The sequence below is a fragment of the Equus caballus genome, chromosome 5 (genome assembly GCF_041296265.1).
Source record: "Equus caballus isolate H_3958 breed thoroughbred chromosome 5, TB-T2T, whole genome shotgun sequence".
NCBI classification, from domain to species: Eukaryota; Metazoa; Chordata; class Mammalia; order Perissodactyla; family Equidae; genus Equus; species Equus caballus.
Window position 1 is genome coordinate 12,187,538 of NC_091688.1, and position 26,009 is coordinate 12,213,546.

The window sequence follows — 26,009 nt, forward strand, 5'->3', positions numbered from 1 at the left end:
AGGCTCCCCAGAGATCTGAGCTCCAACCCTGCCCTTAGGAACCCCATGAGAGAGCTCCACCACCTGATCTTCCGAAGATGGAGCAGGTGAGTCTGGTCGGAGTCTGCAAACTTCGGGGCTGACATCTCAGGCCCAGGTTCACGCTGAAATCTAAAATCGGGGTCTAAGTAAATGGCTTCGTTAACCATTACTCCATTCACAGTAGTCACTGAACTTCAAAGGGATCAAGAAACTGACAGTCAGAAATAAAGAGGCTACCCAGGCAAACAGCAAGGAAGAGGCAAGGCCTGGATAAAACCCAGGTTTGCATGATCAGTGACCAGGTGTGCTCTCTCGCTCTTTCAATCTTTCTCTCTCTCTGTCTTACACGCACACACAATGAATTTTAACTTCACAGTGGATTCCTCATAGTCATTATCAAATACATCCTCAGTATCTGGAGCCTCAGAGACATTTTCTTTCCTTTCCCAACCCCCATCCCATAGTGCCTTAGATTACCAACTGGAACCTTAACCATGTCCTACATTCCACATCTATGGCCCTAGCAAGTGTAATTGCTAAATTGGTTGAAACTGAAAGAATGGGGAGAGGTTTTGCGATAGCATCACCAGCCTCTCCCTGGGCTTCAGTTCAAAGGAATCTCGGTTCAAGGCCAGAGGAGAGAACAGCGGACTTATTGCACTCGTTGGCTTTTCTCTCTCTTCCTCTGCAATCCTCTGGTGTGCAAGGGCACAGCAGGGGTTGCTGGGAAACGGAGTCTTTGATGATGTGTTCTCCCTGCTGTGAAGACTAATGACTTCAAAGAGGGCATCCTGCCATGCTAGGGGCTTGCGTGGAAAATCTGCCTGCAGTGTAATTAGGCAGGAGACTTGAGTCGAGGCTCGTGTGTCCAGCAACACTCTCCTCGGCCCAGTGGAAAGCACAATTTGGGGAAGGGAGAGAGAAAGCTTTTGAAGAGCAAGAGTGTGTCTTCAGGACGGCTGCTTTGATGCTGGCAGAGGGAAAGAGAAAAGCTAAAACCAGATCAAATGACACCAAACAAAAAAAGCCCAGCCTGGCCAGTGGTCAAAATTGAAAGATTTTGAATGATGAAAGCAGGAACTCCTTCCTGAAGACCATCCCCTGACAGGTATTACGATGCCTCGTGCTAGAGTCTCTGACGCTCAGAGGAAGGACCCTCCGCTCCCATTGCTCTTCAGTATTACCAAGCACCCTCCACGAGCTACACACGCCCTTCTGTGATTCTCATTTACCTCTCAGTACAACGTTATGAGGTAGGTATTGTTGTTATGAGCCCTAATTGACAGGGGAGGAAATTATGGCACAGAGAGCTTAAGTAATTTGCCCGAGGGAAATGGTAGAGCCAGTAAGCAGCAGAGCCAGGATTTGGACTCAGGTGGTCTGCTTGTTGAGTCTTTACCATTATGTTCTATGGGCTCAGTTCCTCGTGTTTTTAAGGTCCTAATGGATTGGACCTCATAGGACTGTCGTGAAGATCGAATACAGTGTCTGACACAGAGGAAGTCCTCAGTGGAAATGATGTGTTGTGAATGGTACCAAGATGTTCCCTCCTTCCTGCCTCCAACACAAATAACTTCCCTGTTAGTCATGTCTCATAATGCTTGAAATCTCACCAGTAGCAATTATTCCATTTTTATTGAGCCCCTACTATGTATAAGACACTGTGTACATGAGAATGAGACTCAAAATTAAGCTCTTGCTTAAAAAGTCGTCTGGTCTACCAGGGGTCAAGACAAGTCTAGGGATAGAAATAACACAAGGCACAATGTGGCAATTGCCACAAGAGAGCGTTCCAGGCCTGAGCCAGCACAAAGGAGGAAGAGATGGCTTCCAACTGGGGAATTAGGGAAGGCTTTACAGAGGGGCAGGTATTTGGGCTGGGCCTTGGAAAATGGGTAGAATTAACTAGAAGGGGCATTGAAGGGAAGGAGCTGAAGGGGAAGAAATGTTCTGAGCAAAAGTGGAGTGGGGGTAAAGTCAAAAGGTAAGTGGGATCAAGAGCAAGCAGTTCAGTTGGGCTGGAAATAAATGCTAGGAGACTTGAGTGCTGGGAGAGACCTCTCCTGAGAGGGTAGATGGCAGCCACACTCGTCCTCATAGGTAACACTGAGAGCCTGGACTCAGGGCCAGACTGCTGGGGTCATTCCATCTCCTTCCCTTCCAACAAGTTATTGGAACCCTCTGTACCATGGCTTCCTCATCTGCCCAATGGGAGGAGGGAATGATACGAACACTCACAGAGCATTTACAAATAATGCCTGTCACATAGAAAACACTCAATGAATATTATTATTTAAATGAGATAATAGATATAAAGCACCTAGAAGAGTGCCTGACCCATGAAAGGAGCCCATGACACACTGACCTCCCCCTCTTGCTCCCAGGGAGCACTTCAAATGTCTAAAGGTACTTCATTGATGCCTGAAGCAGTTCATTCCTCTCGGTTACACTCCACCTCTCCACAGGCTTCTTTCAAAGTGCAAGTGCTCGGGGAGCTGAGAGAAAAAACCCATTAAGAGGCTGAAAGTGGGGAGATGATTACACTAGCTCGATCCCACAACGCTGGAGAACACGGGCTGGAGGGCTGTCCTGACCACTGTGTCTGCAGCCAGCTCAGCTGTCTGACTCACGTGACTGCCCTTCAAAGGAGGGAGCGTATGGGGTGGGACCAGACACAAGAAAAGGGAGCTTTTGCCACCCACCAATCTGCTTGTCCATAGGGTACACTGCTTTCCTTGTTAGGCAGCACCCTGGGAGTTAAGCGCATGGGCTCCAGACCGCCTGGGTTTGAATCCCACCTATGTCACTTACTATGATATAACCTTTGAGCAAGTTACTAAACTCTGTGCCTCAGTCTTCTCATCTGTAAAAAGGGAATAGCTTCAAAAAGGTGTGGTAAGATTAAAATATATAAAGATCTTAGAAGTATGCCAAGCAAAGGATAAATTCTCAGTAAATATTAGTTATTATTATTATCTTTACCTTCACTCATTGAGAAGGAACCCAGTAAGGGTCACATTGCTAGAACTGCTTGTATAGCAAGACTCTAAATGAGATAAAACTGCATGGCCTGAAGGAAAAGATGGCTTAAGGGTCACATTGAGAGTGTGGAGGTAAATTTTCAACAGCGTTGAGGTCTTTAGAGAAAGAGGATGGATCAATATAAAAAAATGAGAATACAAAGATGTCTGAGAGCTAAGATGGATTCACTAACAAGAGGGAGTTTCAAGCTAAGGTGATGACCATTCTTGATGGCATCTCTAGGAGGGCATTTCAAAGGGTGGCACAGAAGTCCTCCAGATTGATGTTAGAAAGGCACTCATTCATTGGTTTAGAAAATGTATTAAGCATCCATTCTGGGCTATCTGGCACTTGACAAAATCTTGTATATGGACTAGATGGAAATATGTGCATTGAATGACTGTACATTTGACAAATTCCTGTGTAGCTGAACAAGTGTAACCAACAAGTTTTGAGTAAGGGGTCAAGGTCAACCTTCAGGAAGGTTCCTAACGGGAGCAAGGCTTGGCGATGTTCTCTTTAACAATTTCAGGGGTTACCTGGAGAAGGTCACCGAAGGTGTGTTAATTAAATTTATAGATAAGAAAGAAGGAGGGATAGCTAATACATGGGATAACAGAGTCAAGGTCCAAAGGATTTCAATGATTATAAGCTAAAATTTAATGGAATTGTATATAAGTCCTGCATTTAGGTCTTATATAAGACAATTGACTTTAGTCTTGAATATACTTTCTCTTTTTGACAGCAGTCCCTGTGAAAAAGATCTTCAGTTGACCATAAACTGGATATAAGCTAACCCCATGACTCTTCTCTTAAAGGACCTAACACAAACTTAGCTTAGAATTCACTAATAGAAAATACGGAGGAAGAAACAGGCACGATACAGCCTTTCAACATCGTCTGAAAGGTATAACGACAAACTTGGGAGATGCAGCAAACAGTCAGTAGGACCTGTCAGGGATTGAGGAAACTTGCAATCTAAAGGACAGTTGAAGGAATTAGGTATATTTGGAACAGAAGCCTTGGTGGAGAGAGCATCAAAATTATTTGAAACATTAACTCGTAGCCACCCCGTTTATGGTGGTCCTGTTTGTTTGCAGGCATCCACACCGCCCTCTGCAGCAGATGGGCACAATTCCTAATCCACACGAAGGCACCGTATAAGCTAGCAGTTCCGAGCCCAGAAAAGGAAATCAACATATTGTTCCAAAGGACACAGCTGACCAAGCATGCGGAAGTTATAGGACAACATATTTTGGCTCAGCCTAAAAATGCAGATTCTTAGACAATAACTGCATAAGAATCTGCATTTCAACAATGGCAAGAGCTGCCTTTTCAGAGAACTTAGCCCCGTCACTAAGAGTGTTCAAACAGTGGCTGGGTGGTGACCACCTGTGAACAAGGCTGTAGGAGGGATTCCCGCTCCAGGTGGCAGGTTAGATGAGATGATCGCGAGGTGGCCTTCTAGCTGAGGGTGTAGAATTGTCAGTGACTCAGCTGATTTTCTTACTCCCACCTCCTGAAATTGGGGAGGTGACTCACCACTCTCATGACAGTCTAAAGATCGAATTAGGTTCAGAAAACAGAGGTCTGTGTACCTCCTGACCAAAGATGGACACATTCCTTCATTTATTTGACAAATATTTATTGAGCACCTATTACGCATTAGGCAGTATGTTAGGATATGACAATGCAATGATATCCAAGAGACATTGTTTACGCCCTCATGGAATTTACATTCTGGAAGTGGGTTATTCTAAACCCAAATTGTCAAATTGATGTTAAGATCACATCATTTGGCAGCAGTTCAAAGAACATAAATGAGTCCATGACCAATGCAAACACCATCAGTGGGATACTTAATGCATCACTTACTGAGTGCTTACAGATTTTATGTAACATTATTGAGTGCAACATATTTCATTTAGGCTTTCTTCATAATCCTGATAACAACTCTATGAAGTAGATACTATTAACGTTATTTCTACTGATGAGGAAATTGAGGCTCAAAAAAGTGATGAAGCTAGCCAAAAACACACTGCTTTCAAGTAGAAGAAATAAGATTTGAATCCAAGTCTGTCTGCCTCCACCTCTGTGCTCTTCCCGTTATGCTTTGTTGCCTTCCATACAGATAAAAATGTGAGCAGGTGAACATTAATCCTCTTGGGAGCGAGGTGTCCATGGCCTCCTGGCTAGGATGAAATAATTTGACCAAAGCTATTAAGGGAAGTCTGGTTAACAACATCCAAGGCTATACCCAGAAAGAAAAACCTCTGGACATATCCCTGACTACCTTCTTTTGTAGGCAAGTAGCTTGGGAAAACGGATGGCCCCATCCTTCAGATGTGACGATGTCACTCGTGACCCACTGGGCAAGGGCTCTGAATCTTTACCAATAGCAAGGATCTGCCTAGGTGTTTTATTTGCCCACATTTTTGCCAGCAAATGGGAAAATGCGATTCCTGCAGAGTCCATGGTGCAGGCTGTGCCACGCCCTCTGCTCCAACGGGCCATCTTGACTTGAACCTATGGTCATGATTTCACACTAGCCACAGCACAGAGCTACTCATAACAGACACTTGTCCTCAACAGGCAGTCACCAGCCTGGGGCCCCCAGGACGTGTCTAACTGAGTGCTCTTTTTACCAAGATTGGGCAGCAGCCAATGGCATTTACTGTGTTTAGGCCTCCAGCTAGGTCCCTCTAGTGACCTGTCACTTTCCCTAGGACTCTACATCATTCTGAAAGAGATGCTTAACTACAGACTACATACTTGTCATTGTTTTAATCTAGGCATCAACTCAGGATCCCCGGCCCCAGAGCCTCAAGGCTGAGCTGCGGCTTCTCTCGGCTTCGTGCTTTCATTTTGAGATTCTCAGAACAGTAGCCCTTGAGGGGTTTGGCAAGAGAAAGTTCTCTTTAGGGACAAAGATTCTCTTTTCTTGCCTCTGATACTCAATATTGCTGCAACGTTCAATAGATTCACCTGTAAAATGGGGACAACGATAGTTCCTACCTCATAGTGTTGAAAGGAGAATTAAATTTGTTGGTATATGAAAAGCAGCTTGGTACTATATAAAGAGAAGAGTGGCTGGCGCATCACAAGGACTGTATAAGTGTCAGCTATTATTATTACTAATATTAGTATCACTCTATTACTACTGTACCTGATGGGCAGATCGTTGGGAATTCTATAGTACCAGGCACGCAAAGTACGGATGTTAACTCAACCCCAGGTAGGCTTCTCCCAGTGGGGAATAGGTTCCCATTTGTGACCATCCCACAGTGGTGGCACTCATTCCAATTAAAGTCCCCCTTCTCGGTGGTTATAAACAAGGGAGACCTTGCTGTACGTCAGGATGGGAGGAAGTGAGTGCTGAGAACTGTGGTCGGGGTGGCCCCATGGGAATTCTCCACCTCCAGGGCTAAAGGGGCCAGTGTGTCACTGGGGCTGTTCACAACCTCCTTTCACAGTCCTGCACAACAGGAACCTGGGGACCCACCTATATCCAAGGGTCTTAGAGCCAAAGGCCGACCTTGACTGGAAGGCCTGGTTTGGGCCACATCCCCTCATGCCAGCAACACTACTCTCAGTGGAGAGCAGGGTGTGAATTGCTCTTGTAAACAAAAGATAAAGTAAAAAATGAGATGTTCAGTGTCAAAATGCTTGCTATCCAATTTCTGAAACTATATGCTCAGGAAAAAAATAATTATGGTATGAAAGTTTGAACAAAAATCCCAAGTATTTATGTAGGAAGAATAAACTTTGAGGTTACTTTTACTGAAATTGTTTTCACAGAAATTGTAGGTGGAATAACCATTACCCACTGCTCACTTCTTAACCAGCTTATAGAATTTTTATCAAGATTAGTGGTAATATTAAAAAAAAAAAAACACTGAGCCCAGCATTACATGTTTAATAAATGACAGCTATTAATTAGTGCTACACGAGGGGCGGCTGAAAGTCTTCAGTGACATTGAAGCTGTACTGCGTCAAATATTGTGCTGACCGTGAGGGTCACTTTGCGTGTCCACACAACCCTTTGTTACACAAAGACTTACAGAGATGTTTATAGCAGAGGAGTCTGACCTGAATCCTAGACCCTGAATCACTTTCTTCTTTCCTCCAAAATCAGGTTAAAATTGAGGGTCTTAAGTTAGACATTAAGCATAACTTCCCCACATGGAAAAAGTTTTGAGAAAATTAGTGTACCACAAAGATAATTTTAAAGCTTCCTTCTTTATCTTTTTCCCCCCAAATTCTGTGATTATAAAAGTAATATATACTCACTGTTAAATTATGAGAGAGAAGAAAAATATATACAGAATTGAGGAGGGTGGTGGCACGCAAAACTTTTGATGCATAGAAAAAGAAATATGCCAAAATGGTAATGGAAGTTTTCTCTGAGTATGGGACAATGAGTGGATTTTTTTCCTATTTATTTAAAGGAAAAAAGATAGATAGCCAAGATCTCCAAAGGCAGGGTAAATGACAGTTCTCTCAAACCCAGTCTTAGACAGAAACCCAAGGAGGCTGGACCCAGCGAGCACTCCTAGTGGAAAACATCCATGCATTCAGTAGAATATATAAATTCAGGACACTATCTGGAAAGCATGGGCAAGACATAAAACATTCATTTCTATAAAATTGAAACAATTTATCTTCCATTCTTGAGCAGATGGGAGGGTAAATTGAGGTTGATTTTTTTTCACCCTGGTGGTCAGGAAATACGAGTGTTCCCGCCCCCGGCACTGTTTAAAATAAGTCTCCAAGCCGGTGACTGGACTAGTCAGAGAGAACACTGCGGTAGTTTCACCCTCCTCTGGGGGGTAGGCAGTACTGTTGGGGGACTGCAGACATTTGTCACTGAGGGAAGGGCGGGATGAAGATGAGTCCCCTCAGTCCTGGGGGAGGAGGATGCGGAGAAGCAGGTGGGGACCATAGAATGTCCACCACTCACCCACAGCGGTAACTGACTTTCAGAGTGCCATATGCTCTTCACATTGTGCTCTCTTTGAAATCTGTATTTATCCAACTGATTTATCTCCAATTCCCTCCCGTCACTGTAAAAAGCTTGGCCACCAGCTACATGACCTTGAGCAAGTTTCTTCACCTCGCTGACTGTTTGTTTCCCAATCAGTAAAATGCAAGGACCCTTTAGGATGCACTCAAGCACTGGTCTACAAACCCATTCTTATTTCATTGGAGGGGATGGTGTGCTAGTCAGAGAACTCCTTCCTGAGGGGTCTGGAGATGCCACATCTTGCTTGGGAGGGTCCTTAAGCCTGGCTAAGTATTCAGAATCATTTAGGGGAGCTTTTTGTGTATACAGATTCTGGCCCTCTCCAAGACCTATGAAATTAACATCTCTGGGGGTAGAAATCAGAAATCAGTATGTTAAATAAGCTCCTGAGATGAATCTTAAGTATCTGCTCCATGAACTGGCATCAGGGAGTCAATTACTAGGGCATATTTTGCTCTTGTATTATTCTGGGTAAACAAGAAGGTCGCAGTTGCCTCTAAGAGGGGAGCAGAGGGCATCCCCTAAAATGACAACAGCAGGGTCAGCACTAGCTCACCAGATGCCTTTGTCAAATCAGACAGAGGTGGCCATCTGGACGAATGTACCCTTTGTCTCGGGGTTTGCTTGCCTTGGCAAGCACGGGCTCGGCTTCAGCCCTCAGTTGCTCTCTCAGCCAGATGTCTATCAGCAACGTACAAAGTGTATCACTGTACTCAACAGATTGACCACAGCTTTTGTGAAAATGGGTTACGTTAAATATCTTTGCATTTGAGAAAATCCCTGAGAATGAGGTGCAGAGTTTCTCAAGGCAACTCGGGGACTTGATCCCTTTAAGCCAGTCTGGGGAGGTCCTGGTAGGTGTAGATCCACTTTCAGTCCCTCAGCTCCTGCCTGCTCACTTGCGGAGGGGACAGTTCTCCTTCTAAGCGGCAATATTTCATCTGGAATCAGGTTACAGTGGGGCTTCTGGAGAGAGGAGGGATCGGGAACTTTAGGTTTAATTCTAAGAGCTTCCTTCATCTGTTTGACATTGAAATGGGTGGAAGAAAGGACAGCCACGTTTCCATTGACTCCTGGGGGAAGAGGAGGAGACAGAAGTAAAGAAAAAAGGAAGGAAGCAAAGAAGAATGGGAAATAAAGGGCCAAATAAATACACTGGAAACTCTTGTTAGGAATAAGTGATTAAGTTAGGAGTAATTAGAAAGAGTGACATACACACACATGCACGCACACATGCGCGCACAGGCACACACACATGCGTGCACATGCACACACACACACACAGAGAAACAGAGAAAAGGAGAACAAAAAGAGAGCTAATGGGAAGATAATCCCATTTGTGCATGGCGTGGCAATGACAGGAGCTGGGTCCAGACAATGAAGTCAGGCTGCAGGGCAGGGGAGGAGGGCGCCCAGAGATAAAAGAGCAGCAGCAGGCTGGCCTGCAAATCTTGTCTGAGGGGTTGGAGGAGGGCCAGTGGGGCATCAGTGACTCAAAAACAGGCATGTGTGTGGGGAAATAAAAGCCAGATGATGAGCTAGAAACGGGTAAAGGAAAGTCAGGAAATGTCATATGTCACACGGGATGGTCTGATTCCATCTGAGTCACTTCTGAAGAGACTTTGGATAGGTCAAAGAAGGTCAAACATTGTCCAAGACCCGGACTTAGAGTCAGAGCTACCCGCAGGCGTTTCAGTCCAGCCCTACAATGGCGCAGCCTTTGCACTTTGATTGGCAGACAGGTGACAGGAGATTCTTGCTCAGTTTTAGTTGGCTGGGAGAAGTGAGGATGGGTTTGGGATCACTTTGAATAATCAGTGGAGGCTGGTCCCTGCTCAACACCTAGAACCCAGCGACAAAGTCATCCTCTCCACTGGACTCTGGTCATTGTTCTGTAAGCAGTTTCTAGGAGAAAGTTAAGGATGGCACCATTCAGCCAGGCCGAAATAAAATTACCTCCTGTCAAGGACATGTTTTGAGCAAGACAGAGGGGCTGAGGCCAACCATGACAGACACCGTCCTCATTCTTGTCTTGAAAAGGAAACTGGATTCTACGGCGTGGGACGTCGCTCTTTCTACGGATTTAGAATCCCTAAGCAGTCACTCCCGGGATGCTGAGCAGCAGGGAGGAGTTATAGAAACAGAAGAAGAGAACAGTAGCACCTGGGACAATGGCAAGGACATATTAAGACACTGTGGGCTCTGCGTGTGTGCGCACGCCCATGCACACGCATGTGTACTAATCTGGGGATGTCATGGTAAGCGTGTTGCCTCCTAAGTGGGCAGAAAACGAAGGAGGTGTTAAGATGAGCAGGGCCACTCCTGACAACAGCTTCTAAAATCTTGGAGAAACACCTGTTCATTTTCCATGGCAGGTCTCTTCCCGTCTCATGAGTTATCACTCCATCACCACCCTTCACCACTGAAACCTACTGGGACACCACAGTTCTCTAGAGGGGGATCTCCTTGGTGTTGCCCTCTGTATCTGAGATGCCAGAATGAGAAATCAGACTATTATTTACCAGGAATCTTCAAACGCATGAGTTTAATCTAATTGCAGCGTTCAGAAAAAAGTATCTGGAGGCCCTTGGGTATGCTTCTAATTTAACAAAAAACATTATTGGAGTCTTTCTTAATAATTTCCAAAGTAGCTAAATAAATTTGTTTTTTTCTCCTCTAATATTTTCCTGTAAATCAATCTCTCTTGTCTCCTCTAAGCTCATTTATTGTTTTCATTTCTTGTCTGAAAATTTTCAATTTGTCCTTGTTGCGTTAGCAAATGAATATCACAGTCCCTGGCTGTGGCCACAGGGATGAGAGGCCGAGGAGGTCTTTAGTGAATTCAGGCAGGTTAGAGAGAAGACGAGGTAAAGCCCCACGCTGGGGTAGGACCCTTCATCCCGGGTCCTCTGTTGGGCACGGGAGCACCGGGATTGCTGTGGCAGGGAATGGCGGACTTTGATGCCAATCACAAAGACCAAGATGTAATCTCAAACATCCCATGCAGTTTTACTAACTCAGTAGAAACCTGTCATCCACGGCTTCATTTAAATCTTTCTGAAGTTATTTTTACTTTTAGTGAACAGGAGCTTCTTGTGTAATGAGTTCAACGATTTTACAACCTGCCACCTGGATCCTGTCACCTGGGAGAGCTACAGAGACCTGCTTCACCACTCGGGTCCACACACGAACGTCTCAACCCGCTTTGTTTGTCCTTGGGTGTTTTTGGCCGAACCAGTCTCCAAAAAAATGGTTGCAACCCCCTCGATTCACGTATCTTGTACATATGGTCACCAATTCTCTGTCCTTCTTTGCTGTCTGGTCTTGAAAACTTTATCTAGAGGATAATTTTAGAACTATACTTTACTTGCAGAATTCAGATAAATAAAAATTTAGACAGTCTCAAGAGGTTTTGGGTGCGTTTGTTTCATCTTTTATTTTCTTTTTAGTATTATTTTAATTTCTTTTGAAGGGTCCGGAAAAATCACACGTAGGGAGGGAATATCCCACCAAATATACAGTCACCTTGGAACTCCTCCCTCCTGCTAACAATTCTCGGGGCCAATACGTGGAGCTTTAACGTCCGAAGCCTTTCGTAAGCAAGACTCTTCCAGATCTAGTCCTTCTCCACCTTACCAGCCTCTTCTCCTGGCTCTATAAATTGTACTTGTAAGCTACATTGAGGTATTTATTTTCCATTCCTGGAAAAACCATGTTTCTTATCTCTCCATGCCTTGGCATATGCTGTTCCCTTTGCTTAGAATTACCTTTGGTACCTGTTAGACAGAATAATTCAAAATCTAACTTCTCCATGAAGCCCTAGTCCAGATTCTTAGACGTCACATAAATCACCCCTTAAACCGTAATCCCATAGACCTTTGCTTACACTTTTATTTTAATAGGTTTTAGAATTCACAGAAATTTCTTATGTGCCCATCTATCTATCTAGATTATTAGTTCTTCGAAAAACAGAGACCACATCTTCTTATAATTAGCAACCTAGGTTATCCTGGGCCACAATAGGTAATGGAGTGAAAATTCGTTGAAAACATGAATGACGGTCCAGGTAAACTGGAGCACGAGGCAGAGGCTGGATAAGTTGCAGGTGTAACTCTGCCTCACAGAATCATCCATTGTAATTTTTTGTATTAGTGTTCTTTATCAAGTTTCTTCCTTGTCTGAAAGTCATGAATGCTTATTGCTACTTTTCTCCTGGTCCATTAACCTAGATTTCTCACAAGGGAATTCATTTTAACTGTTAACTGGCCTAGGATTTGGTTGCTTTACTTCAAAAGAATGTTCAACTACTTTAATGTATGTAATACAATAATGCAAAGTGAAAAACATAAACACCACACATGCTGCTTACCTCCGCTTCCTGGAAAATTAAATAAAATACTCAGGAAAATCAGGCTTCACATTGATTTTTCCGTAATCCCCCAATATGTATCGTTAGTTGGCAATCTGTCAGGGAGTTTTCAATTCAAGTGACAGTCTTCATGTTCAAATCAATTTCGATTAATTTTGTAAGAATCATTTAAAGAAACGTGGCATCAGTTCTCTGATTTAAATCAAGATGTATGGCGTCTTCCACTTTTCATTTATCTTGTCACTTTATGAGGAAAATGCAGTCATTTGTCTGGCACTTTTGTATATACATATAAACTCATGCTGCTTATCACTGCTGGTTCCATTATCCTCAAGATAGTCACTTTCTTCTTCCTCCTAACAGTTGCTCCATTATTTTATTAGTGTCCAGAATGAGACCTCATAGACAGTGATGATCAGAGAATAATGGAAATTAGAGATGGAAATGACAGATTAGGTCTCCTTGTCTGTTTCCTGGGGCTAATGTTCCTGTCAGTCTGTAACTCAGTGCTTTCGCCTGTCTTATTTTAAATGACACCAACGTGGGGCCTCCATCATGTCCCTGGAGGCTTCTGTCTACATCCTAAGACTGTCTCTACACACAGCCAGAGGGAATGACGAAGGCTTGTGCAATTACCTAGTGAAGTCAGGCCCATCCTCGCGTGATCTGTCTACAAGGCAAGGGATGTGGAGGCTTGAGCGATTAGCCACCAAATGCAATCACTGCAGAGAGCCAGTCTGGATCATTCAGGGCAAAAAGTGAAACGACATTTTGTCATTGTTTTCTTCGGCAGCAAGTTTGCAGGCTAAGAGCTAGAAAGCTGATTATGCGTTACCCTTTACAATATTTTACTCAATGAGAACCAGAGTCACCTGAGACTCTCAGCCATCATATAAGCTACAATCTTGGACCCCCAGCAATGATGCAAACATTTCAGGGGTCTGAGAGTAGGGAATCTAAGGGACTTTCAACAGTGAATGGCACTCTTTATTCATACCCCGCTTGACATCTATTAGCCACGTCTTCTGCCCTCCTCACCAATCTTCCAACCATAGGCCACCTCACATGTTATTTATCCTTCTACAAACATCTCCCTCTAAATTTTGTGGACTGCCTCTCCAACATGATCTCAAATTCAGCAGAAATGGAGCAATCCTTCATTTTCACCAACAGAAAAATTTCATGGCGTTTTGACTTCCCCAAGTTTTCTGACCTGTGACTCAGATTTCCCTTCTCTAACTTCATTCTCTCTTGTCCTTATCCCTCAGCCTCAACCCGTTCCAGAACATTTGCCCTCCTCCAACGTCTACAGGCATCCATCATGCCTTGACTTAGTCATCAGCTGGCCAAGTCCTCCGAGTTGCGTTCTTCTATCCCTACATCATAAATCACTCCCTTGGGCTCTTCAATCATTTTTATTGCTCTTCTCCAAACTCTCACCCATTTGTCTCCATATTTATTGCTTTGAAAGTCCAGAACTACACTCAATATTCTAGGCTTGGTCTCATCAGAATCACACAGAGAGGGCTGATCATCGACCTCGGGGATATGAGTGCTCCCTGGCAAGGTGTGAAATGACAGTGGTTTCTTTCTTCCACCTTGTCAGGCCGCAAACACATTTCTAATCTGCAGTCCAAGCCATCGCTCCGAGATGGCATTTGCCTTGATTTCTTTCTAGTTTTCCCTGTTCCATCGATTGCTATTATTAGTTAGCGTTTATTGATCCCTTTCTCCTCTCAGCCTCCTCCATGACCCAGCCAATGCCAAAAGCAAGCTCTCAGCACCCAAAATAAAGCAGAAAGTTGCTTTTAAAAAGCAGTAGAAGATGGACAGTGGTAATGGTTGCACGACAACGTGAATATACTTAATGCCACTGAATGGTACACTTAAAAATGGTAAATTTTATGTGATGTATATTTTACCATAATAATAAATTCAAAAAAATGTAAAAAAAAAGCTAAAATAAAAAAGCAATAGACAAGGTAACTTTTTATCCCAGTCATGTGTGCTTGGGGGAAAGCAAGGTCTCACAGAGAGAGGGTAATTGGGGATCAGGCAAAATTACTCTTACTCCACACGGAGCTCTCCCTGAGACTTTGCCCTTCACCCCTGCTGACAGTCCTGGGGAAAACAAGTTTCTGCTCATGTCAGTCTTGCAAAGCTCATCAAGCTCTGGGAGAGCTACACTGGAGTCTGTGTGGCTTCGTGTGTCTCCAAGAAAATCATCAGCTAAGTTCTGCCTGTGGAATCCTCGTGGCTGGTGGTGATGTGAAAAGGAAGAGAGGGACAGCTTGATTCTCAGATCCCAGCTGGAGGCTGCAGGGCTGCGAGTCAGAGGCATCATCTCTGAACTCGTAAATGGAGAAAAAGATGATATGGACGTCACTGGAATGGTATAAATATGGAAATGCACAGTGACAGTTTTACCCATTTGCTGTTCAGAATATAACCACCCTTTAGCTCTGCTCCTCTGCACGCAGTTGCTCCACGTCATGTCTGCGTGACGGAGCAGTGACATCTGAGAACTGGCTAACTTGCCATCCCCTCACTTACCCCTGGTTTGTCCCCCATTCATTCCGAATGCAAAGGTGCTTGTGCACTGGATCCTTCATGTAACCTTCGTAGCAGAGGCATTCCCCTTAGAAGCAGGGCAAGGAGGAAGAAAAAGAAACATGAGGGAATTGATTAACTTGTCTGTGTTTGAGAACATTAATATGAAATGATCAGATTAAACTCTGACTCTAACAGAGGCACGGATGAGACAATAAATCCCATTATGTCACACGCCGTCTCCACCACCCACGTGAATGAGCACACCACCAATCTCTCCATTTTCCACTACATGATAATTTCCACTCATGGAGGGTCCAACATTCACAAAGCACCTGTTACATGTGCTCTGTAAACACAAAGACCAAGAACTCTTTGAGCAAAAAACTTCTGAATCTTTATTTTCTCAGCGCCCAGTTTACACCTATTAGTTGATCAATACATGTTGAAAGACCACATAAGTGAGTTACTTCATCAAATATTTCCAAGAAAGTTGAAAAGTAGGTATCAATAGCTATGCTATGCTGATGGGGGAAACTGAGGCTCGGAAAAATTAAGGGATCTGGAGACAGCTTGTAAAGGACAGAGTTAATATCTGAACCTATGTCTGTCTGACTTCAGACCTTTTTCCTCCACCATGGCATGCTGCTAGCCCACCGAATAACTACTGTAATTAGAGGAAGCCACTTATACCTATTACGGTTTTATAGGAACTCTGGGTTTTCATTGTTAAGTGAAAATGGCTAATTATCTTGGAGCTGGTGAACAGAAAGATCATCTATAATTCTCTATTTGTTTAGCACATTACTATGCTTCATGATCATTCGTTACTCCATTAGTAGAACATGAGGTCCACAGCCCCCCGGAATTGTCTGCAAAACTGTACATGTATGTGCGTATGCGCATCTTTCTGTGGCAGGGTGCCATAACATCCATCTGATTCACAAGCAAATCCGAGACCCCCAAAAGATTAAGAATCATTGCTCTATTTAGTACTGATGTTGAAGAAAATTGCTGCTGCTTCCTTATGTGAATAATTCCTTAGGCAATGCTCTGCAGCCCTACACTCTGAGGCAGTTCACTGAAGCACTAGTGTTAACTATTTCACTGGCTGGTAATTTAATTTGCAGGCAGAGAAAGCACAGGGTGTGACTTCCGGGAATTTGTAAATAACAAAGGTGCCCTGCACTAAGGAGACAAGGGGCAGACAGTTTCTTTGTCTCCTTAGGAAGAGCCACTTAAAAAGGATATAGATAGAATAATACCTTTGAGTACTGTTTTCTCTTTCAAATATAAAAACCAATAAAAATGAAGTGAAGGGGCCTCACAGTTATGAGGGAAGGAATTGGGTAGGCTCTGAGAAAGGAGTTTTTTTGTTAAGATCCAAATTCAACCATTCCTTTCAGGATTGACCTATAAGCTACTGCCCATCAGGGCCTCACTCCCAGATAACACTCATCTTCTTCCCCAACACCTGCTCAGCTCAAGGTGCTGAGGAGCGGAGTGAAAATGAGTAGCTTCTTTGTGGGGATCCACAGAGAGGATTAGATCAGAACTTGGTCTCTCATATGGCAAATCCAGGCTTCCATATGGGTTAAATTCGCAATAGGCTCAAATTTACTGGCTTCAGTGGTGCTGAGCTGTGTCTAGGAATAGTCAGGGAGCTATGAGTTGAACATTGGAGAACAAGGATTGAAATCAGGTCGTGGATGATAAGTCTTTCAGATGAAGGCTGCTTCTCTGATAGAAGTTAACGATAAAGAAGGCAAGTACCACCACCACCTCCGCTCAAGATGCAGATATCTAAGTCAATTAATGGGTCAGAGGCCAGACATGCTTCTCCCTTAAGGAGATCCTCTCCCAATTGTCCTTGTGGACATAAGGCATGGGTATGATATTAAAAAACAGGAAGTAACCTCGAGAGGTTGTCAAACCCATCACTCTGACTCTTGGAATGGTCTTGGCTGGCTGCCTTGCCTAGAATTAAGGATTGACAAAAAAGAGAGTCCTTCTTCCACATTTAATATCTAGTTACCACAAAACATGTAAAAATAAATGCAGTAGCAACTCAGAGTTCAAGCAGAGCCTGATTTTCCTAATGACGGCGTTACCTACCATTTGTGGAGCACATTTACCTTTCTCAAATTGCCTTCATAGTCATTATCTCCTTATGAGGTTTCCATCATTCATTACTATGTGGGGACACACTGCTGATGACAGATAAAGCTTTTCTCCATATAATGTCATACGCAGCCCAAAGTCAGAGCAACAGAGAAATTTTCAAACACATCAGGCTAGAGTTTAAGGATATCCAAAATTTGCCTCTCAAATAATCCTCATTTCCGGAAACCACCAAAGTTCCCTCTTCTGTATTTCTCTTCAAAACCAGTCTGGCCATCTACATTGAGAGTTCAGACTTGATGAGGAAAGTTGCCATGGCAACCAACTGCTAAATCTTGACTTTAAGAGGGGTTTCGTGCAAGCACAAGCTCCGACTGTTAGCTGTGAATTTTAAAGACCCCACAAGGGTGTTGGATGCCCTCCTAAGCTAGAAGTGTTACAGTCTCTGCATCTGCTGTGACAGATGGTGGGGAACACATGACGTGCCGACTCTGTGGCAGTGTTCATAGGAATCCAATGGAGAGACGTGTCATGGCCACAGTGAAGCGCCCAACTGGGATGCAGTGTGCCCTGCAGGAGGCACTCACAGGCAACCACACTGCTACAGAGTAGAAGCCCACCGAGAGGAGATCCATGCAGCACCTGGAGATGCCTATACTTTGATTTGTCCTTGGTACCCTGAGGGCAGATGCCTTGAGGTACCTTGTATGATGGACAGTGCCTTGGGTCATTTCCCATCCTTCAGATGAAGGACTGAGGCACAAATCTCATCAAAGGGTTAAAGAAAGACCTTGAAGCCAAGGCTCCTCAGACATGACTGGGCTCACCACAAGTTCTTCATGAGGTAAATACAGATCAAGACCAAAAGCCCTGAGTCATCTCTATCATTCAGGTAGTTGTGGCTTTTATTTAATGGAATTGGGTGTGCTTCATCTAAAAAGCGAAATCTTTGTAAGAAATCTGGACTTGGGCAATATCCGAATGCCTGGTCTCCTCCCCTGTGGAAACATAAGGCAAGAGGCAGGCCCAGAGTCAAACAGCCACACATGGCTCCGGGAGGGCAGACAGATGGAAATATGCCAAAAGGACATCCAGAAGGAAGGGGCTTTAATAAGCCACAAAAGGGAGTTTGGAGTGAGTGGGCAATCCAGGTGGCTAGAACAAAATGGGATCTGTGCTGCCCTGCTAATTGGGTTCAAGAAAACAAGGAAGGCTAGAGAGAGGGAGGCAGTGGTTCAGAGAAGGGCAGGGGAAGAGGGCTAGATCAAGTCTGAAAATCTGCTCCACTGCCCCTCCCCAGGTTTTACACATTTCTACATGGTTGGGACTAATGTACGGAAAGATCTGGGACAGAAGGAATTTCAGGGAACATCTTGAATGGTGACTAAAACTTGATTTAGCTTGGAAGCCCATGCTCCTTGCAGACCCATAACAGCTACATATCTTGAAAAGGGCAGTGAGGGTCTGTGGCCAGGACTAATAGGGGCTGTGAAATTAAGCAGCTGCGTAAAGCCTCCTCGGCTGTCCATGTGGCAGAACAAAGGCCAGGAATGGGGTAAAGAGAGAAGTCACAAAAACCATGTTTTTGTCCATTAAAAAACAAACAATCAAACAAACACACAACCACAACAAACACCTTTAGAAAGGATAGGAAAAGTCAACCTCTGGCTGGATCCTGCCAGAGTATTAACCCATACAAGCTTAGTGGTTTGCTTTTAGCCCAACTTGACCGGAGATACACCTAAGGTTACAAACCTGGGAGGATCTGGGGACAGTGTCACTGCGAAGTTGGCAAAGGGCCTCCGGGCATTGGGCTAGGAGCTTTAGGTACCTTACAGCCCTCCTGAGTAGCATGTTGCTAGAATGTAAAAGGAAGGCTGGAATGGAAAAGAAATCAGTGTTTCCTCCAGCTCCAGTTCGTCCATAGATCCCTGACACATCTGCAGGAGGTCTGTGTAGCCACCCTTTATGAATCCTATATAAATTTATATAAAGAGGCACATAACACTGCTTGTTCTTTCACTGTCCTTTTTCTCCTCCCCTGGTGTGTTACTTTTCTATAGCTGCCATAAAAATTACCACAAACTTAGTGGTTTTAACAACATAAATTTATGATCTTACAGTTCTGTAGGTCAGAAGTCTGACAGGAGTCTCACTGGGCTAAAATCAAGGCGTCTATAGGGCCATGTTCCTTTCTGGAAGCTTGAGGGGAGACTCCATCTCCTTGCCTTGTCCAGCTTCTAGAGGTCGCCCACGTTGCTTGGCTCATTCCTCCTTCCTCCATTGCCAAAGCCAGTAATGGCTGGTTGAGTCCTCCTCATATAACAGCACTCTAGTTTCCTCCCTCTTCCACTTTTAAGGACACTTGCAATTACATTGGGCCCACCTGGATAATCTAGGCTACTCTCCTTATTTTAAAGGCAGCTGTTTAGCAACCTTAATTCCACCTGCAACTTTAATTCATCTGTGCTATGCAACGTAACACATTTACAGGTTGTGGGGATTAGGACATGAACATCTTTGGGGACCCATTATTCTGCCCACACTTGGTATTCCGGACGCTGTGCAGGTGACGAGTAAACACATGCTTAACTATGGAACGCTATGGAAGGATGCCTGTGAAAAGCTCTAGGCCTCAGAGGTTGCTCCTTTGCAGTGACTGAGCGTCTATATTTGTGTGTTTGTGTGTGTGTGAAAAAGTATACACGTGCACTTGCACAGTTCCACATATCCATATGAGCAGACCCCTCAGCAAGGCTGGGAAAGCACATGTCCCAACACTATGACATTTCCAAGCGAGTTAGCTGGAGGATTGCAAAAATAATGTCGACTTGACTTGCAGCCAATTCCCACACTCAGCTCTTTGGAGAAAGGCTCTAGGATGGAGTGTGGGAGGCGATAAAGTTTCTTACTGATGAGCGTGTGGGATGACCACATCATCCCATGTGTGGAAAGAAGGAGGGCGGGAAGGGGGAGGGTTTCCAATTCCAGCATTAATGAAAATAAAAATCTCTACAACATCATTTCTCAGCTGCTACCCCAAATGAAGATGTTGCACCTTGGTTCTGTTGTGGGCTTTGGGTCCTTATTTGTATTCTCCCTCCATGGCTTTCCAGTTGGAACTTCATTAATCATCACAGTCACTGGGAAGCCACTAACAAGGGGCTGGGCTTCCCAACGTCATTTTCAGCCAAGATAGGAAATGAGACATCTGGGAGGGACTGAAGAGGAGATGGGAGCTCTGCTGTGGACAAGCAGCTTCCTCCGCTCCTGGCTGGGAGGCGCGATGCTCAGTAATGGTGGTTGCTGAGTTTTGAACAACAAATACGTTGGTTCTGACATGTCTGGAGAAATTAAGAAACCTTTTATAATCCCACCTCTGCTCTGGTTTACGATGGATAGAACACAACTCTGCCATAGGTAGCTGTGGGACTTTGGGCAAGTCATGCAACTTCTCAGGGAACTCGAGCATTGGTCTAAAGTAAGGAGGCAGCTTATCTCTAAAACCCATCCAAGTCTAAGACCCCAATCCCTTCTTTCCACATGTAACAAAAAGTGCTTTCTGTTCTTTAAAACCTCAGTGGAAGCTTCCAAGGCCCTCTGAAGATCATGCTTCTCTCAGAAGTGAGATTAATAGCTAAGAGTATCCCAGAATCTCCTAACTCAAGTCAGCAGGGGGACCAGAGACAAGCTCAGTTGCAAGGAGAGGCCCCACCTCTGAGATGAGCCCTTTTTCCTTTCTCCCGAGCACACTGGCTTTTGGGCCTGGTGCACAGCCCATCTGTTTGGTTTGGTGTTTGCCTGACAGTGTGGGAGGAGCAGCAAGTAAGCACAGTCTTAGACATCAGATGTTTGAAATGTTGTACTTTCTCCTCCATATGGGGGCCTAGAATCTCTGTGACGGGCCCACGTAAAAACAACTTTTAGACCTAAGAAGGTGATCTTTAGATGGTGCGATTACCTGGAACTCCCTCAAAGAAATACAGTCACAGATTATAACAGAAGTAAGGGCTGGATCTCTTGGACTTGACCTCCACTAATATCCCTCCACCCAACCACCTGAAGAAGATGCATCTGTAGGGGTACGTGTGTGTGCATGTGCGTGCGTGTGTGTGTGTATATATATGTGTGTGTGTGCATGTGTGTGTATATGTGTGTGTGCGCATGCGTGTGTGTGTGTATGCATGTGTGTGTGTGTGTGGTGGAGGAGGGGCTGCACATGCGGTACAGAGAACTGGAGGAGTTTGCCCCATCTGCAGCAACATTGCACGTGGGGGTCTTAGATGTCACTACATCCCCTGCCCGTGTTTCAGGTACCTCTTCGCTGGGAAGGCTCTGTCTGTGGTACTGAATCTACTGGGTGCAGGTCTCTATAAAGACTACCGTAGACGCAATCCCTTCTACAATGAAAGTGCAAAGCAACCTGGAGTGAGGGATCCATACTCCTGGATATCTTGGAGCTCAAGAAGCACCGTGAGGGTCCCAGTGCATGCTGTGTCTGAATCAGGGCCCACCCTCAGAGAAGCCCCAGCCCCATTTGAAAATATAACAGCCGGAAAGATGTCTACGCCCTTTGGCCCAGTAATCTCTCTTCTAAGATTTATCTGGAGAAGATAGCTTCAAATGTGCCCTGCGTTTATGTGGAAAGATATTCATTTTAGTAGTATTTGTAAAAATTAAAAATTTAAAGCATCCTAAATGTCAAATAATAGGGAACTATTTAAATGAGCTATGATATAGACATACAATAGAATACAAAATGACCGTTAAAATTATGTTATTGAGGGTTATTTAATGGTTCTGGAAAACTCTCACGATAGAATGTTAAATGAAAAAAATCAAGAAAACTCTACTGGACTTAGCGAGCTTGTAAGCCTCTAAGAACCATGCATAGATAAAAGATTGGAAGGGAGGACATTAAAATTTTAAAATGATTTCTCCAGGAGATAGAATTATAGATGATTATCATTTTCTTCTATAAGCTTTTTTAAATTTTCCAAATTTTCTACAATAAGCAAGCATGAAAAGTCTAGCCCCAGTAGCTGATATCCCCTAACTGGGTGGCAAGTGGGCTGTGGAGGTCACCCCCAACTGATCTGTATGGCGTGGGGCTACAATTAGGATACTTCCAAGGTTTGAAGATGCTAGAAGCTTCCATGCTAGAAGATGACCCCACATCTTAAGCCAACATGCTCAGGGGCCCAACAACATGCTGGCAGCTTGCGCAGTCTAGGCTCCCAATGTCAGTGGGACAATCAGGAGGGATGGCCTGGGTTTCAAGGGGGTGATTGCAAGAGGCATGAACTCTGACAGTTACCCTCTTCCCGGTGCTCCCGCCTACCAGTTTCGGGGTCGCATTGGTGTTCACAGGGGTCCAGGAGCCGCCGGGCACAGAGGTCCATGGCCCAGGGCCCACTGGAGTTCTGCTGAGAGAACAGCACCACTTGAGCAGGGTTCAGCCAGTCACTGGCATCCAGCTGGCTCCCCTCCAGCAAGATGAAGCGGCTCCCTGCAGGGGGAGAGGAGGCATGCCGTGTACAACACATACACACACATCACTGAAGACAGAGTAAGGGACACTCTGCAGGTTAGCCCCAATCTGAGGTCATTACTCCCACAAGTCCTGGTCCGTAATGAGCCCCCAAGCAAGAAATCAGCAGGTGAAGGCTTGGCTACCACACAGACCTCCCACCATCTCGTCCCCTGCTGCCTTGCTCCATCCCATCTCTACCAGGATGGACCTAAGGGATACAGGGACAGAGCCACTTTGTGATGGCCGTGGCACGGCTCCATCAGATCCAGCCACAGGCATTGGCACTCGTCCAAGGAACAGGGACCTGCTGCCTGTCTTCACTTGCCACGAAATAGCAGGCCCTCTAACACCATGGACAGTCCCCACCTGTTTGCAGCCTTACAGCAACCAAGAGAACAGACAGTAACAAGTCAATTATGTGCTCTGGGCTTAACTAATTCAGGGACTCTCAGAACCTATATTACTCCCTCATTATGTTGGGGTCCCCCTGGATGAAAGTAAATTATTGCTTCAGAGTTCTAGGCTTATAGCAAGTTATTGCAATTAGGAATGTCTCACTCGGGCATGCCAAACCGAAGTGTGGCTCATCCTTAAACGCCTCTACTTCTCCACTGAGCTTCTCCCCTCTCAAAGGCTGCGAGAATCTTGGTATTGACCTACCTGTAGCCAGCATGCTCTGCATTTCTCTACAAAGACAAGGCTTATATAAAAACAAACAGAAATGGGAAATGGGAGTGGGCGCAGAGAAGGGAGGAGATCTGTTCAGTTCCTTTCTGCTTTTTTTAAACCTGCTTTCTGATTTCATCTGTGGACGATCCAATTTTGTCCTAAGCCTTACTCTCTGGGTATACTTCTTTCCTCACTTATAGTAATAGGCAACAGTGACCCCTGGCTTCTCTGTATCTTCCTTGCCCAATCTGAACCCTTCCTCTTTAGGGAGGAGGTTGCATCCTCAGAAGTGGGCTCACCATCGGCAATCAGGTGCTCAGGGACGTGCAGGGTGATCTTGACAACAAGAGGGCAGCTGACGTGGGAGGAGCACACGAGGCCAATCACACAGCTGGTGATGCTGATCAAGGTCAAGGTGGTCTTGTTCACAGGACTTCGGGGAGAGCCCACTGAAAGCAAGACAAAAGCAAGACACCGGGTGGTGAAACTCTTGGCCGTGAAAGGCCAACTTGGCCTTTTGTTGCCTGGCCCGACAAACAGGGGAGGCAGCTGGCAAACTTAGCCCACTGAGAAATGTCTCTATTCAGCCTCATGGAACACATGTCATCAGTTGGAGTCAGAGGAGACTCGGCCTATTGGTGGCCCTTAGGGTCAACAAGGGTCAGCTGTGTGCACTTCCTCTGCACTCCTCCTGGGCCAGATTCACAAGAGAATTCATGAAAGAGGGCATTCTGCCCTCTACTCGCCTGGCGGGGCTCCAGCCTCTTGCCCAAGGGTGGCAGGAACCCTTTCACCCCACGCTGCAACTCCCTGCACTTCCCATCGCTTTCTGTAGAGGGCGCTCTAATAAACAGCTCCTCCACTCCCAGGGCTCAAACCAACCCTCTGGAGGAACTTCTGTGGTGGGGAGTCCTACAAGTGACTCTTATTTTGTGGCGCCTGGAAGGAGGAAAAGGAGGAAAGTCTGCTCTGCATGAGTAGAGGGCATTGTCGCACCAGAAGGCTCTCCCCAGTCCTGCAGCCACTGGGGTAAGGTTATAAATGGAAGCTTAGCAAGAAAATAATAATGCTGGGAACAAAAAACACTCCCGGGTAGGAGGGCACAGGGACAGGAAGGGAGGGTTTTTGGGTGTGTTTTTTGTTTGGTTGGTTTTGGTTTTGGTTTTGGTAGAAAGGATAAAACGGTAGTAACAAGAAGGACTCTTCACATAGAGGCAGAACAGATGCAGGAAAGTAAGAAAGCAAGGCAAGTTGCCCACTTCACAGGTAAGGAAAATAAGTCTCAAAGAGATAAACAACACAGTGATCGTTGACACTTATGAAGTGTGAGTATGTGCCAGGCACCAGCGCCCAGGGTTCTACATGGCTCACGGCATTGAACAATGACCACAATCTGATAAGGCAGCTCCCACAGAGGAGCAGTGAGTTAGAGAGGCTATAGGGCTGCCCAGGGTCAAGCAGCTACTAAGGAGTGGAGAGGGGATCAAAGCACAGGTCCAACTGAGACTACAGCCCCCAGACAATGCACTAAACAATCTTTGGGCCCAGCGGAGTCTCTGGAGCCGCTGTTCTCAGGAATGCAGAGAAGGTTTTGGTCCATGGCGGCACCCGTGCTTCATGGGAGCAGATGCCCTGAGAGAGTGTGCTGGCAGTAGCTGAGAGGGAGATTCTCCAGGGTGGCCAGCAGCCTCTAGATCCTCTGTCCCTTGCTACCTGGAGATATTCTATTCATGATAGCATCCTTTCAACACAGGATCTATTTCCCCACACTTACAAATTTCTACCTCCAGCCCGGACCAGGCCTGAGCAGCAGATGGCCCACCAGAATGTCCTTCAGGCTCTCAAATGCAATGTCCAAAACTGAACTCTCTCCACCTTCCTTCAAACTCTCCTCCCACTCCTATTCCCATTGCCCAGCAAATGGCACCATCATCTACTGGGTTTCTCAAGTCTGAAAACTCTATCACGTCTAACTCTTCCCTCTCTTTCATAAGCCACGCCCTCTTCATCACCAACGCCATCAAATCTTTTTTCTTTCTGTTTCTTTTTTTTGGTGAGGAAGATTGCCCCTAAGGTAACATCTGTGCCAGTCTTCCTCTATTTTGTATGTAGGATGCTGCCACATCATGGCTTGATGAGCGATGTGTGTCTGAGCCCAGAATCCAAACCCATGAACCCCAGGCCGCCAAAGTGGAGCATATGAACTTAACTGCTATGCCACTGGGCAGGCCTGAAATCTTTCCTCATTTTGCATCCAAAAGTTCTCTTGCCTCTATTCTCTCCATTCGTACCTACGTTTATCATCTCACACCTGGACTATGGCAATAGCCATCCACCCAGACTCCCTGCCTCAACCTTCCCCTACTCTCACCTCTCCTCCACAGTGCCCTAGCTGGATCCTCCATGAAGCAGAGTGGACAAAGGCAATGCTCTGTAAAAGCCTTCAATGACTCCAACTGAAGTCTCACGGCCAAGTCCTTCAGTCAAGGCCGTGCACTTTCTCCTGATCCTCCAGCTGTGTTTCCTAAGCAAGCTATCAGCTTGCACCATAAGCTTTATTCTAGTAAACTATTTACTGCTGTCTGACTAGACCATTATCATTTACGTCTCTGTGACTTTGCACATACTATTTCCTCCTCCACAGAATGCCATTTTGTCACCTTGTCAGCCTGGTATACACCTACTCTTCAAGTCACAGCTCA

General features: G+C 45.2%; 1 protein-coding gene across 6 annotated transcripts in view; it reads right to left on the reverse strand.

The window, feature by feature from the left end:
• ASTN1 (astrotactin 1) overlaps window positions 1–26,009 on the reverse strand; it is a 291,298-nt gene that overhangs the window by 131,386 nt on the left and 133,903 nt on the right. For 3 of the 6 annotated variants that reach the window (XM_001498262.7, XM_070267742.1, XM_070267740.1), the window contains exons 6-8: window positions 23,607–23,756; window positions 22,447–22,614; window positions 14,988–15,072 (exon numbers count right to left, since the gene is read on the reverse strand). In XM_001498262.7, coding sequence (XP_001498312.3) covers window positions 14,988–15,072; window positions 22,447–22,614; window positions 23,607–23,756 — 403 coding nt within the window. Of the gene's footprint in view, window positions 1–14,987; window positions 15,073–22,422; window positions 22,615–23,606; window positions 23,757–26,009 lie in introns of all 6 variants that reach the window. The other 3 variants (XM_070267741.1, XM_014739526.3, XM_005609692.4) reach the window with 1 other exon arrangement.